The sequence below is a fragment of the Neoarius graeffei genome, chromosome 25 (assembly GCF_027579695.1).
Source record: "Neoarius graeffei isolate fNeoGra1 chromosome 25, fNeoGra1.pri, whole genome shotgun sequence".
NCBI classification, from domain to species: domain Eukaryota; kingdom Metazoa; phylum Chordata; class Actinopteri; order Siluriformes; family Ariidae; genus Neoarius; species Neoarius graeffei.
In genome coordinates, this window is record NC_083593.1 from 6,774,785 (window position 1) to 6,790,724 (window position 15,940).

General features: G+C 43.3%; 2 protein-coding genes across 2 annotated transcripts in view; one reads left to right on the top strand and one right to left on the bottom strand.

Annotated features, from left to right (window-relative positions):
- The first annotated feature begins 7,580 nt into the window (after window positions 1-7,580).
- LOC132873302 (dehydrogenase/reductase SDR family member 13-like) lies at window positions 7,581-10,343 on the top strand. The gene is made up of 5 exons (XM_060908698.1): window positions 7,581-7,816; window positions 8,052-8,170; window positions 8,332-8,455; window positions 8,595-8,921; window positions 9,107-10,343. Exons 1-5 carry the CDS (start codon window positions 7,690-7,692, stop codon window positions 9,364-9,366), a joined length of 957 nt encoding a protein of 318 aa, XP_060764681.1. The 5' UTR covers window positions 7,581-7,689; the 3' UTR covers window positions 9,367-10,343.
- si:ch211-176g13.8 (F-BAR and double SH3 domains protein 2) overlaps window positions 10,335-15,940 on the bottom strand; it is a 38,839-nt gene continuing 33,233 nt past the window's right edge. The window contains exons 13-20 of the mRNA XM_060908697.1: window positions 15,194-15,346; window positions 14,963-15,094; window positions 14,710-14,793; window positions 14,105-14,300; window positions 12,394-12,614; window positions 12,030-12,249; window positions 11,848-11,915; window positions 10,335-11,769 (exon numbers count right to left, since the gene is read on the bottom strand). Coding sequence (XP_060764680.1) covers window positions 11,680-11,769; window positions 11,848-11,915; window positions 12,030-12,249; window positions 12,394-12,614; window positions 14,105-14,300; window positions 14,710-14,793; window positions 14,963-15,094; window positions 15,194-15,346 — 1,164 coding nt within the window. The 3' untranslated portion in view covers window positions 10,335-11,679. The remainder of the gene's footprint in view (window positions 11,770-11,847; window positions 11,916-12,029; window positions 12,250-12,393; window positions 12,615-14,104; window positions 14,301-14,709; window positions 14,794-14,962; window positions 15,095-15,193; window positions 15,347-15,940) is intronic.

A 15,940-nucleotide genomic window follows, 5' to 3' on the forward strand; every position in this document is an offset into this window, starting at 1 on the left:
CATCTTAAAATGTTTTTATTAATGTCAAATAAAATATCCAGCAGAAGTTATATATCTCATCTCATTATCTCTAGCCGCTTTATCCTTCTACAGGGTCGCAGGCAAGCTGGAGCCTATCCCAGCTGACTACGGGCGAAAGGCGGGGTACACCCTGGACAAGTCGCCAGGTCATCACAGGGCTGACACATAGACACAGACAACCATTCACACTCACATTCACACCTACGGTCAATTTAGAGTCACCAGTTAACCTAACCTGCATGTCTTTGGACTGTGGGGGAAACCGGAGCACCCGGAGGAAACCCACGCGGACACGGGGAGAACATGCAAACTCCACACAGAAAGGCCCTCGCCAGCCCCGGGGCTCGAACCCAGGACCTTCTTGCTGTGAGGCGACAGCGCTAACCACTACACCACCGTGCCGCCAGACATAAATTAATAATTTATAAATTTTATTTCAAGCACGTTTTTAGTTAGCGGGACTGCAGCTTATCACTGCTCCCACCCGCGCCGCATATGTGCACTTCCGGTCCCGCCCGCGCCCGCAATGAGCTTTCAAAATTTGTCCCGCGCCGCACTGCTTTGCGGCGGGTCCCGCGAGACTCCCGCGGGAGTGCAGGGCTCTAGCAAACTTCAGACAGGCCTGGACATGTACTGGCTTAAGCAGGGGGACACGTCTGGCACTGCAGGATTTGAGTCCCTGGCGGCGTAGTGCGTTACTGATGGTAGCCTTTGTTACTTTGGTCCCAGCTCTCTGCAGGTCATTCACTAGGTCCCCCCGTGTGGTTCTGGGATTTTTGCTCACCGTTCTTGTGATCATTTTGACCCCACGGGGTGAGATCTTGCGTGGAGCCCCAGATCGAGGGAGATTATCAGTGGTCTTGTATGTCTTCCATTTTCTAATAATTGCTCCCACAGTTGATTTCTTCACACCAAGCTGCTTACCTATTGCAGATTCAGTCTTCCCAGCCTGGTGGAGGTCTACAATTTTGTTTCTGGTGTCCTTTGACAGGTCTTTGGTCTTGGCCATAGTGGAGTTTGGAGTGTGACTGTTTGAGGTTGTGGACAGGTGTCTTTTATACTGATAACGAGTTCAAACAGGTGCCATTAATACAGGTAACGAGTGGAGGACAGAGGAGCCTCTTAAAGAAGAAGTTACAGGTCTGTGAGAGCCAGAAATCTTGCTTGTTTGTAGGTGACCAAATACTTATTTTACTGAGGAATTTACCAATTAATTCATTAAAAATCCTACAATGTGATTTCCTGGATTCTTTCCCCCCATTCTGTCTCTCATAGTTGAAGTGTACCTATGATGAAAATTACAGGCCTCTCTCATCTTTTTAAGTGGGAGAACTTGCACAATTGGTGGCTGACTAAATACTTTTTTGCCCAACTGTGTGTGTGTGTGTGTGTGTGTGTATATATATATATATATATATATATATATATATATATATATATATATATATATATGCATTTGGACCTCACCAATCTCCAGTCTGTGCGCTCTTTTGTTGAGAACTTTCTCAAGACCGAGCCCAGGCTGGAAATACTCAAACAATGCAGGTGATTGCTTTCTTTCTCCTCTTTATAATAATCATAATTATCATACCCCACATTAATAAGTGTGTAATTTATGGTAATCCTGTCCAGTTTTGTCCAAATATAGGTCTTTTGAAACAATGCAAGACCAAGGAAGGTCTTGGTATGAACTTTGCGGCCATTTCCTGTTCACAGTTCTGCTGCTGGAGTGATGAAACAGTGTGGGCCGAGCCGAATGGTAACTGTCACATTGTACTGTTACAAGAAGGAACACTGACTTCAACTGCATGAGTACATTATTTTACATTACATTAATGGCATTTAGCAGACGCTCTTATCCAGAGCGACATACAACACATCCAGAGCAGCCTGGGGAGCAGTTGGGGGTTAGACGCCTTGCTCAAGGGCACTTCAGCCATTCCTGCTGGTCCAGGGAAATGAACCAGCAACCTTTTGGTCCTAAAGCTGCTTCTCTAACCGTTAACCATTATGGCTTCCCCCACAAAGATCTAAGATTTTTGGACATGTTCATGATTTACTCCAGCAGCAAACTCCTGTTCATACATGAGCTGGCCAAGAGACTCGAGGACACAAATGTCACTTGTGACAGTGTTCACCCAAGTTTGGGGACAACCAGAAGCACTAAACACCAGTGTTTGTCCAACAATCATCCTAAAAAAATCTCATCTCTACAGCCTGAACTTTCTAGGGTCTGTAAAAATGGGCAGAGGCCATCATAGCCATCTATGGGTTATGATAATCTTAAAGCTGATCTTCTCACTGGTTGACTTGAATGTAGAGTCAGGAGCTCAGACTTCTCTCCATGGCATCGAACACCTGAATGGATGCTATGTTTCAAGGTGCAAGGTGAAGGACATGGACCCCAAGGCTAGAGACGACGCCATAGCCAAGAAGCTATGGGAAGTCAACGAAAGCTGTTGCCTAGCTTTAACTGGTACACATTAGAGATGCCCTGATGTTTAAATGTTTTACATTGCGCTTTAATCAGGTACTGAGATCCATATCTTGTAATCAAGGAACTTGCATGCAGTAAGATAAGTGCGATGTGATCGAGACGGCGACAGGAATCTGATTGTGTCCTTTGCTTGCATAGGGCTGTTTTCGCAGTGCAAAATGGTAAACACCTTAAAACCAAAAAGCCACCCAATTCCACCCATGGGTGTGAATGAAAAAGTAAATGTCACACTTTTGTCTTTTAAGGAGGTGTCAAGATTTATGTTTGTTTGTTTGTTTGTTTGTTTGTTTGTTTTACATATTCGCATCTTCATATCAATGATTCTACTTCTATTTTATTTTGTCTGGGGGAAAAAGATTAATATGTTAAAAAAAAAGCAGTGAGTACATCAGCTCAACGTGACTATCGGAAGATCTTACCAATGGTGTCACTGACGTTGTTCAACATTCCTGTGAAAAGTACATCAAGTATGACGTCAACATTCTGTTTGAACTAAGTCAGGCAAATTCCTATGATTCCTAAATAGGGTAGCTAAGCCAATTGCACAGTCACATCGTGTGTTGTGCATGAGGTAAACCTTGAGTCATTGCAGAATTGTGAACTCGCTGATTTTGAATGTGCTCATGGACAGGCCTTGGGTGAATGAATTTACTTACATGGTTAATTTATTATGCAAAGAGGCTGGAGGCAGTTATTATGGCAAAAATAAAATAAAAATTAGCAAAGCATCAAAGCACAATCTAGTGGACCATTTTGCTGCTTGTTACTTTGCTTGTGTCAAATACGTTATTGTCTTTTGCACCGAACTGTATCTTTTCTTCATTATATTTTTTGCTATGTGGCACACAAAAGGATTTCTAATTATTTAGAATCCTACTAAAAGCAGGTGTGTGTGTGTGTGTGTGTGTGTGTGTGTGTGTGTGTGTGTGTGTGTGTGTGTGTGTTAAAAACAGTGCAAAAGGTGCAAAGCAAATCAGTCTATTGTTCTTCCTGGGCTTCTTATTATTCTTCCTTTTACTTCTAACTGATTTTCTGTGAATAATTCCTCAAGAAACGCTTACCTTAGAAACTTTGTTGTGGAGGTCCTGTAAATGACACTTCAGCTATTATTTTCATTTTTTCTTCACTTCATTAGAGGAAATACCATTTTAAAAAATGTCCCTTTGAAATGAAAGCAGAAACCATCATGATTCATGATCTAGAACTGTCACTCCAGCTCTCATTTCTGTCCATCTTACCATCTTCATCACCTTCCCCATCAGTTTTTCTGCATTTCTTTGTGTCTAAACTCATTATAACCCCTCTCTTTCACTCCCTCTCGCTTTCTTTTTCCTTCTCTCCTTCACTCACTCTGTTAATCATGAACATTCCCATCTATTTGATTTCTTTCACTTTCTCTCTCTGTCTCTCTCTCTCTCTCTCCCTGTTAAACCTCTCATTCGCTCTCTCTCTCTCACTCTCTCTAGGAAAATACTTTGGGTTTTCTCTCTCTCTCTCTCTCTCTCTCTCTCTCTCTCTCTCTCTCTCATATATCTAACTACTCTGATGATACTCTAATGATCTGTGAAGAGGATGTCTGTCAGCTTTTCCACAGACAGAAGATCAGGAAGGCACCTGGCCCAGATGGTGTGTCACCCTCTTGTCTGAAGGTCTGTTCTGACCAGCTGGCTCCCATCTTCACCCAGCTCTTTAATAGATCCCTGGAGCTGTGTGAAGTCCCCTCATGCTTCAAACGCTCCACAATAATTCCGGTTCCTAAGAAAACCAATATCACAGGACTGAATGACTACAGGCCTGTTGCCCTCACATCTGTAGTCATGAAGTCCTTCGAGAGACTGGTGTTGTCATACCTGAAGGACATCACAGACCCCCTGCTGGACCCCCTGCAGTTTGCCTACCGGGCAAACAGATCAGTGGATGCTGCAATAAATATGGGTCTACACTACATCCTGCAACACCTTGACACTGCAGGGACGTATGCCAGGATCCTGTTCGTGGACTTCAGTTCGGCATTCAACACCATTGTTCCAGACATCCTCCACACCAAGCTCACCCAGCTCACTGTGCCCCCCTCCACCTGTCAGTGGATTACAAACTTCCTGACTGACAGGAAGCAGCAGGTGAGGATGGGGACCATCTTATCCAGCACTCGGTCTATCAGCACTGGAGCCCCCCAAGGGTGTGTGCTCTCCCCACTGCTCTTCTCCCTTTATATCAACGACTGCACCTCAAGATACCCGTCTGTTAAACTCCTGAAATTTGCGGACGATACAACGGTCATCGGCCTCATCCGAGATGGTGACGAGTCTGCATACAGACAGGAGGTTGAACGGCTGGTCTGGTGGTGCGGTCAGAACAATCTGGAACTGAACACGCTCAAAACTGTGGAGATGACAGTGGACTTTAGGAGGAGCCCCCCCACTCTGCTGCCCATCACCATCACCAACAACACTGTGACTGCTGTTGAAACCTTCAGGTTTCTGGGTTCCACAATCTCTCGGGACTTGAAGTGGGAGACCAACACAGTCACTATCATCAAAAAAGGCTCAGCAATGGTTGTACTTTCTGCGCCAGCTCAGGAAGCTCAACCTGCCTAAGGAGCTGCTGACACAATTCTACTCTGCCATCATTCAGTCTGTTCTTTGCTCTTCCATCACTGTTTGGTTTGGATCGGTCACCAAACAGGAGAAGAACAGACTGCAATGGACAATAATGGCCCTTTTCCACTACCCTTTTTCAGCTCACTTCAGCTCGCTTCAGCTCACTTCAGCCTGACACGGCTCACGTTTTGATTATCTAAGAACAGCACGACTCAGCTCGCTTCAGCCCTGCTCAGCCCCCAAAACTCGCACGGTTTTGAAGTGGGGCTGAAGCGAGCCAAACCGAGCTGAGTGAGGCTAGGGGCATGAGGAGACACTCCCCTGTGCACTGATTGGTGAGGAGGAGTGTCCTCACACGCCCACACACGCCCCGCGAGCACGCTGGGATCTGTAAACACCGTAAACCCGGAAGAAGGAGAATTACGAGAATTATGAAGCCTTATGCGCCTCGCCTCATCTATACGCTCTTGCCAGTATCTGTTGGCGTTGTCGGCGACAACAAGCCACAGCACCAAGACCAGCAACACTAACGACTCCATGTCCTCCATGTTTATTGTGTACTCTCCAGGTTGTGAGACTACCGCTTAAAAGGTCACTGATGTCACTGTTTGCGCCGCCTAACGACATCACGTGACATCCACCCACTTTCGCTAACTCCACCCAATGTGTCCACCCACTTCCAGCCAGCACGGTTCAGCGCGGTTGTAGTCGAAATGCAACTCCAACAGCCCCGCTCAGCTCGACTCAGCCCAACTCAGCACGGCACGGCTCAGCCGCGTTGGTAGTTGAAAAGCGGCATAAGGTCTGCAGAGAAAATTATTGGTGTCAACCTGCCCTCCATCCAAGACCTATACCTGTCCAGAGTCAGGAAACGGGCAGGTAACATCTCTGCGGACCCATCACACCCTGGTCACAATCTGTTTAATCTTCTCCCCTCAGGGAGGCGATATAGATCACTGTATGCAAAAACAACCAGACACAAGAATAGTTTCATCCCTCAGGCTGTCTCTGTGATGAACAGCTAAAATCCAGATTCATATATCAGTAATATCACTTGTAAAATATCTGCACGCTTATACCATCATTCTGTGCACACTGTATACTTTATCTATTCCATACTTGACTTACTTGGATTACTTTGCACTCTGCACCTATTGCACCATTTTATTTCTTTCTGTTTGTTTGTTTGTTTGTTTGTTGTGTATACGCTTTTTATCCATTTTGTACTATGAGAGCTAAGTGAAACCGGAGTCAAATTCCTCGTGTGTGTCCACATACCTGGCAATAAAAGTGATTCTGATTCTCCATCTATTTGATTTTTCTCTCTCTCTTGGAAAGTAGTTTGGGTTCTCTCTCTCTCTCATCTAACTACTCCATCTATTTGATTTCTCTCTCTCTCGGAAAGTAGTTTGGGTTCTCTCTCTCTCGGAAAGTAGTTTGGGTTCTCTCTCTCTCTCTCTCATATATCTAACTACTCCATCTATTTGATTTCTCTCTCTCTCAGAAAGTAGTTTGGGTTCTCTCTCTCTCTCATATCGAACTACTCCATCTATTTGATTTCTCTCTCTCTCAGAAAGTAGTTTGGGTTCTCTCTCTCTCTCTCTCTCTCTCATATCGAACTACTCCATCTATTTGATTTATCTCTCTCTAGGAAAGTACTTTGGGTTCTCTCTCTCTCTCTCTCATATATCTAACTACCCCATCTATTTGATTTCTTTCTCTCACACTCATTCTCTCTCTCTCTCTCTTTATTGGTTAATATCTAACCTCTCTCTCTCTCTCTCTCTCTCTCTCTCTCATATCTAACTATCCCATCTATTTGATTTCTCTCTCTCTTTATCGGTTAATATCTAACCTCTCTCTCCCATCTAACTGCCCCATCTATTGGATGTCTTTCTCTCTATTAAATATTTTTTAAAACGTTCAAATATTTTCCTTTTGTGTTTATTTATTTATTTTTTGTAAGCAGTAGAAGTTCCTTCAGGAAATACAAATTTTGTTTCCATTGTGGGACCATAACGGAAACAAGTGTTCACACTTGTGTAATCCTGGTTTTTACGTCATGTTCATACTGTATTCTGTATGTACTGCATTTTAACCTAATTAATCAAAATCAAATCAAATAAATGGCATTAATAATAAAGAAAGCTACTTTTGAAGTAAAGATTAGCGAGTATTCCAGGTGAAGTGCAGTGGCTGTGGTCAGAGATGTTATTATGAAGGAGACACTGACAGAAACACACTATCAACGGGGCACAAAATGGCGCCTCAGTGGCAGAATCACAGGAGCAGGCTACTGAAGGCTGATTAACGACGTGTGTGTAAACTTTCAGTTAGTTTATGAAGAAAAATGCAGATTCCCAAACAGGAAGAGAACAAAACACACTTTGAACGAACCGGTTTGGCTACCCTCCCCCCCACACACATACATATACACACTGATAAAGAACAAACCTGTCTGTCAGGCCTCAGGTGCGTCACAAGGATCTGGTACAAAAGACGTCAGTGTTTCTCGAAAGTCAGTACAAACTTGTTCACACTCAGGGAAAATCCGTGCCGTTCACTTCTGACATGTTTTCTCTGGTTATTGGCGTCGTGTTAATCGGAGTTGTGTACGCTACTTTAGTGAACACCTTGTTTAAGAAGTCAAAATGTACAGGTGGGAGAGAGATGAGTGGAAAAACAGTCCTCATTACCGGTAAGTGTTAATTTCTCCAGACTCTGTTCAGGGCGAGTTTAACGAGTTCTCATTGAGTTCACTGTGAAAATTAGATTAAACCGCCTAAGAAAGTGTGTTTCTACCATGCCAAGTTACCATCATGGCCTTGTCTGCTTGTAATTAGTACTGAAACATGTCTGATGATGATGATGATGATGATGAGAATGATATATAGCAGGACAATCAGAGTGACTGACGTTCATCCCTTCCTCAGGTGGGAACACTGGGATTGGCAAAGCCACAGCCATGGACCTTGCAGGTCGAGGAGCGAGAGTGATCCTGGCTTGCAGGAACAAACAGAAAGCCGAAGCCGCCATCAACGATATTAAAAAGGTAAATGTACTTCTGGTCACGTTTGACTGGTCCATTAACCCCTTTGGACACGAGGAAAAATGCTTTCGAACTTCATATGTACAATTGTACGCATGATGTCCGAAGGGGTTATGAAGATGACAACGACAAAGCAACATATGATATTTCCTTTCCAAAACCAGGTGACTGGGAGCAACGATGTGGTGTACATGCAGCTGGACCTGGGCAGCCTGAAATCGGTGCGTTCCATGGCTGAGACCTTCCTGAAGACAGAACCCAAGCTGGATGTACTTGTTAATAATGCAGGTAAAATCAAGCACAACTGTGTTTTTGATGATGAACATCATAAAGTGTTGTGAAGTCAACCTGCTAGACTAACACTAACGCTTGAGTTGCACCAAGAGTGCAACAGTTACTCACTGAAAGAACATGCTTTCCTCCTCAGGTCTTGTCGCAGATGGTCGAACTGAAGATGGTTTTGGTATCGAGTTTGGCGTCAATCATCTTGGCCACTTCCTGCTGACGTGCCTCTTGCTGGACCGGCTTAAGGAGAGCCCGGGAGCCCGTGTGATCACCTTGTCCTCGATGGCTCATCAATGGGGCAAGATCAACTTTGATGCACTGGTCACCAGCAAAGACCTGGGTAGTGGGAGATACAGCTGGCAGTTCTTTCAGGCCTACTGCAACAGCAAGCTTTGTAACGTTCTCTTCACGCACGAGCTGGCGAAGAGGCTGAAGGGCACTAATGTCACCTGCTACAGTGTTCATCCTGGTAAGTCACTGGAAAATCTAATCAATGTTTGCTGACAACCTTATTTTGCTTACGATTTAGTTAAAAAAAAAAAATCCATGCTCCATGAGATCAGATTCTCTCAGCAGTTTCTTGGGTGTGTTTTTGAACATGATGGACAATTCCTGAAACATCAAGGATTAACTCTTATTCAACCCTAACAACAGGTATTGTGAAAACCGAGCTCTCCCGTCACGTCAGTCTCTGGCAGAAGGTGTTCATTGAACCAGTATCCTGGCTGCTGTTCCTGGATCCAATGACCGGCGCCCAAACAACCCTTCACTGCGTCCTACAGGAAGGCATCGAGCTGCTCAGCGGCCGCTACTTTTCTTGCTGCGCTGTGCAGGAAGTGAGTGCCAAAGCCAAAGACAATAACGTAGCCAAGAAGTTGTGGGATGTGAGTGAGAAATTATGCGGGCTCTCCTAAATCTGACAGAAGTGTCAAACTTGCAGCTTGTGAGACTTGAACCAATTTCCAGTCATTTAGCCGTTCATGTTCTGTAAATATGAAAATAAGTTCTAAGACTGTCATTGATGGTTGCATTAAGTATGTACTAGAGGATGTTAGAATGGACAGTTCTTTTCATTTTAGACTTTTTTTTTTGCTATTTCAAATCTGATACACAAGGGTACTGTGTAATTTTTGTACATTGTGCATTTTATAAATTGTTGCTGTTTTAATTATTGTTGTAAAATCTGCAGTGGTTAAAATTACTTGGTGTTTCTGTAAGAACCAAAGTCAAATTATCAATATTTTGTAATGTTAATGTTATGTCTGATAAATGCACGTCGCAAATGCGAATATCCATGTCTAGTTAGTGTCCATGCGAATACATCAGCTATTTTATTCCGGTTTGCGTGACTGATGCCATTGCCTCTAAGCTATGTTCTGTATGTGCGTCTGTGACGAGACAAAACCGCACGTCGTTGTGTCAGAGTTTACAAGTCTCTAAATTTTACAGGTCTCTTTCTGGAAGCTAGAGCTCCAGGCATTGTAGCTGTCTAAAGGCTTTCTAACTGAGGCGTGTGTGTGTGTGTGTATGACTAGTACAAATAATTGGTGACTTTGCAACATCTAAATTTACTTTACCAGCACATTTCTCCTTGACCTAAAAGTTGGGTGGTCCCATTCTGGGAAAAATCTTTGACTTCAACCAATCACAAGGCTAATGCTAGTGGTCCCACCCACTTAACTTTTATGGTAGTAAACTAGCAAGCTAATGTTGACCTGGTGAAATGTGATCATTCTGAAATAATTAATTGCAGCCAATCGTAATCACTTTATCTTACTCAAGGTGGTAGCGGATCAGGAGCCTATCCTGGAAAAAGTGGGAATACACACCTCGCAGGGCTCCGCTCACACTATATCTGCTAAACATTAAAGAACCACATATGTGTCTTTTACACTTTTTTTATTATCATCATCATTTTTACATGATAAATACATGTCTTTTGATGCTGTTGCTAAGGCAACAGATTCGTTTGGGTGCTCTGTCGCTTTTAAGCAATGATGAGAAAAACATCCAGTCAAACACCTGATACTGAAAACGGGAAAAGTAAACTCGTGAAAAAAATGACATGCAACAGATCTCAAGAGACACAAAACTATAAGTTTTAACGTTGCTCTAGCTAACTACATTTCAACACAATCATCATCTTTCTAAACCTGCAATTAATAAAACAAACGTAGAACCTCAAAACACGACTGTTATGGGTATAGTGTTCCTCTATGCCTCAGGCTGTCTCTGTAAACTATCTGGTTGAAAGAAAATTGTGTTAGAAAAGAAGACACATTAATAATTTCAGGGAAATAAATTACATTAAACCAAAAATGGCAGGAATCTAAACTAGCAGCATGAACTAAATAATATACTGACAACAGCGGAATCCACAAGCAATAATACTGAAATTCTCTATAACTCTGAACACTAAAGTGCTTTTTGAGTTTTACCAGGGAAATTCTCTCTTAATAAATCCCTCTTGCTTTGAGAGCTATGAAGTCACCTTTCTAGCCCTTTTCATGAACGCTCCCACAACCTTCCGAGTCAACAGACAGTTCTGATATGATACCATAAAGGACATTTCTAAAAAATAAAAATACTGTTTGACCACAGAAAAAGCATGCTAGATTCAAGATGGCCGACTTGTGTTAGTCGTGAACCCAATGCTTATTTTAAAGTCTGCTTTCCAATAGTGTTTTACAAAGTGAGATAGATTCAAGGAAAAAAAAAAAACCCACCCATACACACTTACAAATTTTGAAATGCATTGAAATGAAATTGCCACTTTTCCCTTGAAGAAGTCTGTTTTACTTCCAGTCGTGTTCTCGGCTGGGCGGGCCAGCTCCTGTCACACTGTTCCACAGGAAGTAAATGGAAGAGTCAAACACCAGTTGTAATAATTCATCTGAAATTTGAAACGTGAAATGAAAACCACAGGGTGTTTCCACTGACTGCTGAGCCACTGGTTGTGACTGAACCCCCAGCGTGCTCAGTGCTCAGTTCATGACTTCAAAACAGATGAGGGAAGATGGAAGCGGATCACATAAAGAGACCTCTGGCTTGATTAAACTCAGCTGTTTGCAAAATGCATCCTCGATGCATCCGGCTTTCCCTTGCTGCTACCGTTTGGATTTTGATATGATCCAAACCTGAAGCGCTCCTTTACCCGGAACGGGCTCAGAGACTGCCACGGTGGTCAAGTCAAGTGAAATAAGTGAGCGACCACCAGAGTGGCGCCTTTAGACCAGCGTGATCTCGACTTCTTCTTTCTTCTGCACTTGACCCTGGGCCTGTTGTTTGGGAGGAGGAGGGGGAGGTGCAGCTCGCACCTATTAAAAACAAAAACAAAAACATGAATGTCAAGCATCACTGAAGGAATTTTGAGAGCTTCATTCTATGGTGCTTACAGGTCTCAGTGTTCCTGGTCTGCTGTCTGCAGGGTACCTGGGCGGAGGTGTGGAGTTGTGGCCGTGGTCTATGTGAGATAGAATAAGCTTAGTGACTGACCAGTTTAAATAATAACTGTAAATGTTTCAAATTAATTGACCACCTTATGCTACAAAATGCTAAATATAGTTGCGTTTCTTACTGTTGCTGGGTGTTTTTGGGGGCGCCGGCGCCGGTCTGTGGTAGCCGTTAAGGGAGCGTGGACTGGCGAGAGGGGAGGCTGAGGAGCTGGCTGGGCTGGAGATTGGCGAGTGCAGAGTGGGCGTGGCATGCGGACTGGAGACAGGGCTACTGCAGGATGAGGGCTGGTACTGAGTCGTAGACAAGGGACGAGGAGGACGACTCTGATTACACGGAGTCTCCTGCACATAGAAAATATACAGCTTTTAATTTCCTCAGTGCTGTCTACGGAGAAGCTATAAAGCATACAGGAATGAGCTATCGAAAATTTTTCATATTGCGGTATTTATATATAGACTTTAGTAAATGCGCCTGTCTGTACATACCTGTGTCTCCATGCCTGTGTGTGTGTCCTCGCCGTTTGGTGTGGCCAGATCTTCCACCAGCACAGCAGGAAAAACCCCCACGCTACCGTTAAACTCGCCCTCCCAAAAGCCGTCGTCCTCCTGGTTGTCTTTGTTCAGAATGCGGATAATGGCTCCCTCGGGAAAGGAGAGCTCGTCCTCAGTCTGAGCCTCATAATCATACAATGCCTTCGCAAAGTGCACTGTGTGAGTGAGTGAGTGAGTGAGTGAGTGAGTGAGTGAGTGAGTGAGAGAAAGAAAGAGAGAGAGAGAGAGAGAGAGAGAGCACAATGTAATTCTGGCAACGTGTTTAATTGCATGAGAGACATGACTGTGACTTTGCACTACCACATACAACCAGCAGAGGGAGAAATTTTTGAACTGATGACTGTTTTTTTTTTGCCTGTGTGATGCATGTACAGACCAGTCTTCCAATCATTTTATTTGTTTGCTTTGTGTTGGGAGTGCTCAGTGTGAACATAAAAGTAAGTGGATTTTGTGGAACATGTAATTCCTGAGGTTTTGCAGCTGTAATATCTAGAACGATAATTCACTTTATATTCACAGTGTATACAATAAGCTTGTTTGTCAACTCTTTATAGTTCATCACCTGATATAATGAGTAGAAAATTGAATTGACCCATCCAGAACATTGCATGTACATTTTCAATATTGTGTTATGGAAGTCTCATATAGTGATTGAGCCAAAATCTAATTAACCACTGATACAAATGACCAGAAAGGTGTTATAATTAATGTAAGTAAGACTGTATTTTAGATTTTTAGGAAGAAAAAAAATCTAATTTGATTACAATGGATAGCTTTTAGGGGCAGCACTGAGGTGTAGTGGTTAGCACTGTCGCCTCACAGCAAGAAGGTCCGGGTTCGAGCCCCGTGGCCGGCAAGGGCCTTTCTGTGTGGAGTGTGCATGTTCTCCCCGTGTCCGCGTGGGTTTCCCCCGGGTGCTCCGGTTTCCCCCACAGTCCAAAGACATGCAGGTTAGGTTAACTGGTGACTCTAAATTGAGCGTAGGTGTGAATGTGAGTGTGAATGGTTGTTTGTCTCTGTGTCAACCCTGTGATGACTTGGCGACTTGTCCAGGGTGTACCCCGCCTTTCGCCCGTAGTCAGCTGGGATAGGCTCCAGCTCGCCCACGACCCAGATAATGGATGGATGGATGGATAACTTTTAGGATGCTTCTGACTTTGGTTTATTTAGTTTCATTCTTTCTACAATCAAAGGTTATAATCCAAGATCAATTCATGTCGAATGATCTTGAATGCTTTCTATAAGGTTACAAAAATATAGTAAATGTTGGTTCTTTTATTACAGAAAGGAGTCAGGCTAAGTGTTTACTTCTCTACAACATACATGAATGACATGTATTTAGTAAATCTGGATCATTAACTTACACTTCGCTATTCTGCGAGCTGTTAAGAAACAACTAGTATTTTACGTGCAAGACATTTGACGTGTAGTTTTTTTATGCAATCTCAGCAAATTATGAATTAATGGATTGTGCTTCATTGAAGGTAAACTGTATTATGTTATACAGTGGATAAACTGTAATCTGATTTAGACAGACATTCTCAAAAGAATGTTATCTTTGACTTTTTGTAATCAGAATACATAACTCACTGTCTGTCGTCATCACCCCGTACAGTATGTTATGTAGTGTTTACTGGCTGCTCACCGCTGTTGTCTCCGTTGGGGCTGGTCTGGATATGGTCAGGGGCAGACTCGAGCTCTTGCTCGGTGGAATTATTGGAGGAGTATGAGCGTGTGTCCAGAGCTGCCAGGGACTGAAGCATGCTCAGTAGACTGTTAGAGGAGGGCAACTGCAGGTACTTCTCAGGCACATACCCCACCTGCCCTGCTCTGTTTCTGGCCTAAAGAAAACGCCAACACAGAGTCTGACGTAACTGAAGAGTTTCTTATAAACCAAGTAACAGCAGTGTTGATGTTAAAGGTACATTCATGGACAAAAACAACATATTTTGCTTAAACAGAAATGGCTTGGAACACAATCGAACAAACAGTAGAACTGTCATATCTTAAGATTGATCTGCATAAATTTGATTATAAAATTATTCTCTTTCGAATAAATGCATGCCTATGCTGATTTATCAAAACAAAAATCTGCAATCTCTCAAATGGTCACTAATCATTAAAACAGTGTGTTTAGTTGCATACTGGAGGTTTATATGATATTAATATTCAAAGGTCATCCTTTCAATAGCAGTTAACAAACCATATAATCTGCAGTTAATGTGTCAGCATGTCTTATGGACACTGTACCTTAACCCAGTCTTCCATATCACCATCATCTATGACTTCCAGTACTTCCTGCTCCTCAATCGTTAGCTCATCTGGTTGTGATGCCTATTGGATGCATAAACAAACAAATAAAAAAACAAATACATACATACACATCATATTAATTGTTATTAATTTTTTGAGCAGTGCTGACTGACAGATCACGGACAAGGGGGAAAAAAAAGATAATTTTTTTTTTAGATAATCCTAGCATTGCAGAGTCATGGAAACAGACCTGATATGAGTAAAGCACTTTGCAGGTCAGCGGGTAGTTCCTCAAGGTGCTAGAAGGACTGGAGCTGCTATCATCGAGAGTTTCAGTGTCCTCCGTCTCTTCATCCTCCTCTCTGTCAAAATCTGCTGTGCTCTAGAAGCAAATGTAAAAACAAAAGGCTTAAACATAAGATTTTTGCTGGACTCATTTATTAATTACTATTGAAGCACGACTGCAAATGTTATGACTTACAGAAAGAGAAGCATCATGGGTTGTCATTGTGGCCCATCTTTCATTTTCCAGCTCCTCCATCACTTGGTTCATGGCGCTCTTTATCCAGGTGTCGACGGCCACACCCACGTCTCTCAGCAGGTTCAGGCGAGCCTCGGCCTTCAGCTTCACTGTCTGCAGAGAGAGAGCATAAAAGCCTGTTCCCTCCATTCCTTGCTGATTTCTCAATTACATATCTGTTCATTCGCAGTTTTACAGCAGTGCCAATGCCACTCATGGAGTTCCCTGATGATATCAATTGCACTGCTGTACATCTGAGGAGTTGCATTTAAAAAGAACGATGAAATTCTGGATCACTCAGTGCGTTTACATGCACATCCAAATCGAGCTACTGTTGGTAATCGAGCTAAGGGTTCCAGCAGGGGTACCAGAGAAATCCAATCCTACATGCACACAAGGAAATTGAGCTATTGTGTGAGGTACATTGTGTACCCGAGCCACAGGTGGCGCTACACGCCCCATCGTGTTGGTACACTTCCGGTTGTCGTCATGAAGAAGAGCTATTCAAGAGTATAAACAAAGTTATCAGCAGCGTTGCCAGATACTGCTGACGTTTTCCAGCCCAAAACATGTTCAAATCCGCCAAAATGCACTTAAAACCGCCCAATCTGGCAACACTGGCAGTTCCGTGTTCACAAGTTCCGTGCTCAAGCTGTTCGGCTTGCTCTAACAGACTGTATGGCTACAAACTGTCCTGCGCAGACCACT

Bases quoted from the DNA above. Each gene is read 5' to 3' on its own strand.
- LOC132873302 (XM_060908698.1), top strand. From the start codon at position 7,690: ATGTTTTCTCTGGTTATTGGCGTCGTGTTAATCGGAGTTGTGTACGCT. The intron at 7,817-8,051 runs GTAAGTGTTAAT...TCCCTTCCTCAG, and splicing joins AAAAACAGTCCTCATTACCG to GTGGGAACACTGGGATTGGC. The intron at 8,922-9,106 runs GTAAGTCACTGG...CCCTAACAACAG, and splicing joins CTGCTACAGTGTTCATCCTG to GTATTGTGAAAACCGAGCTC.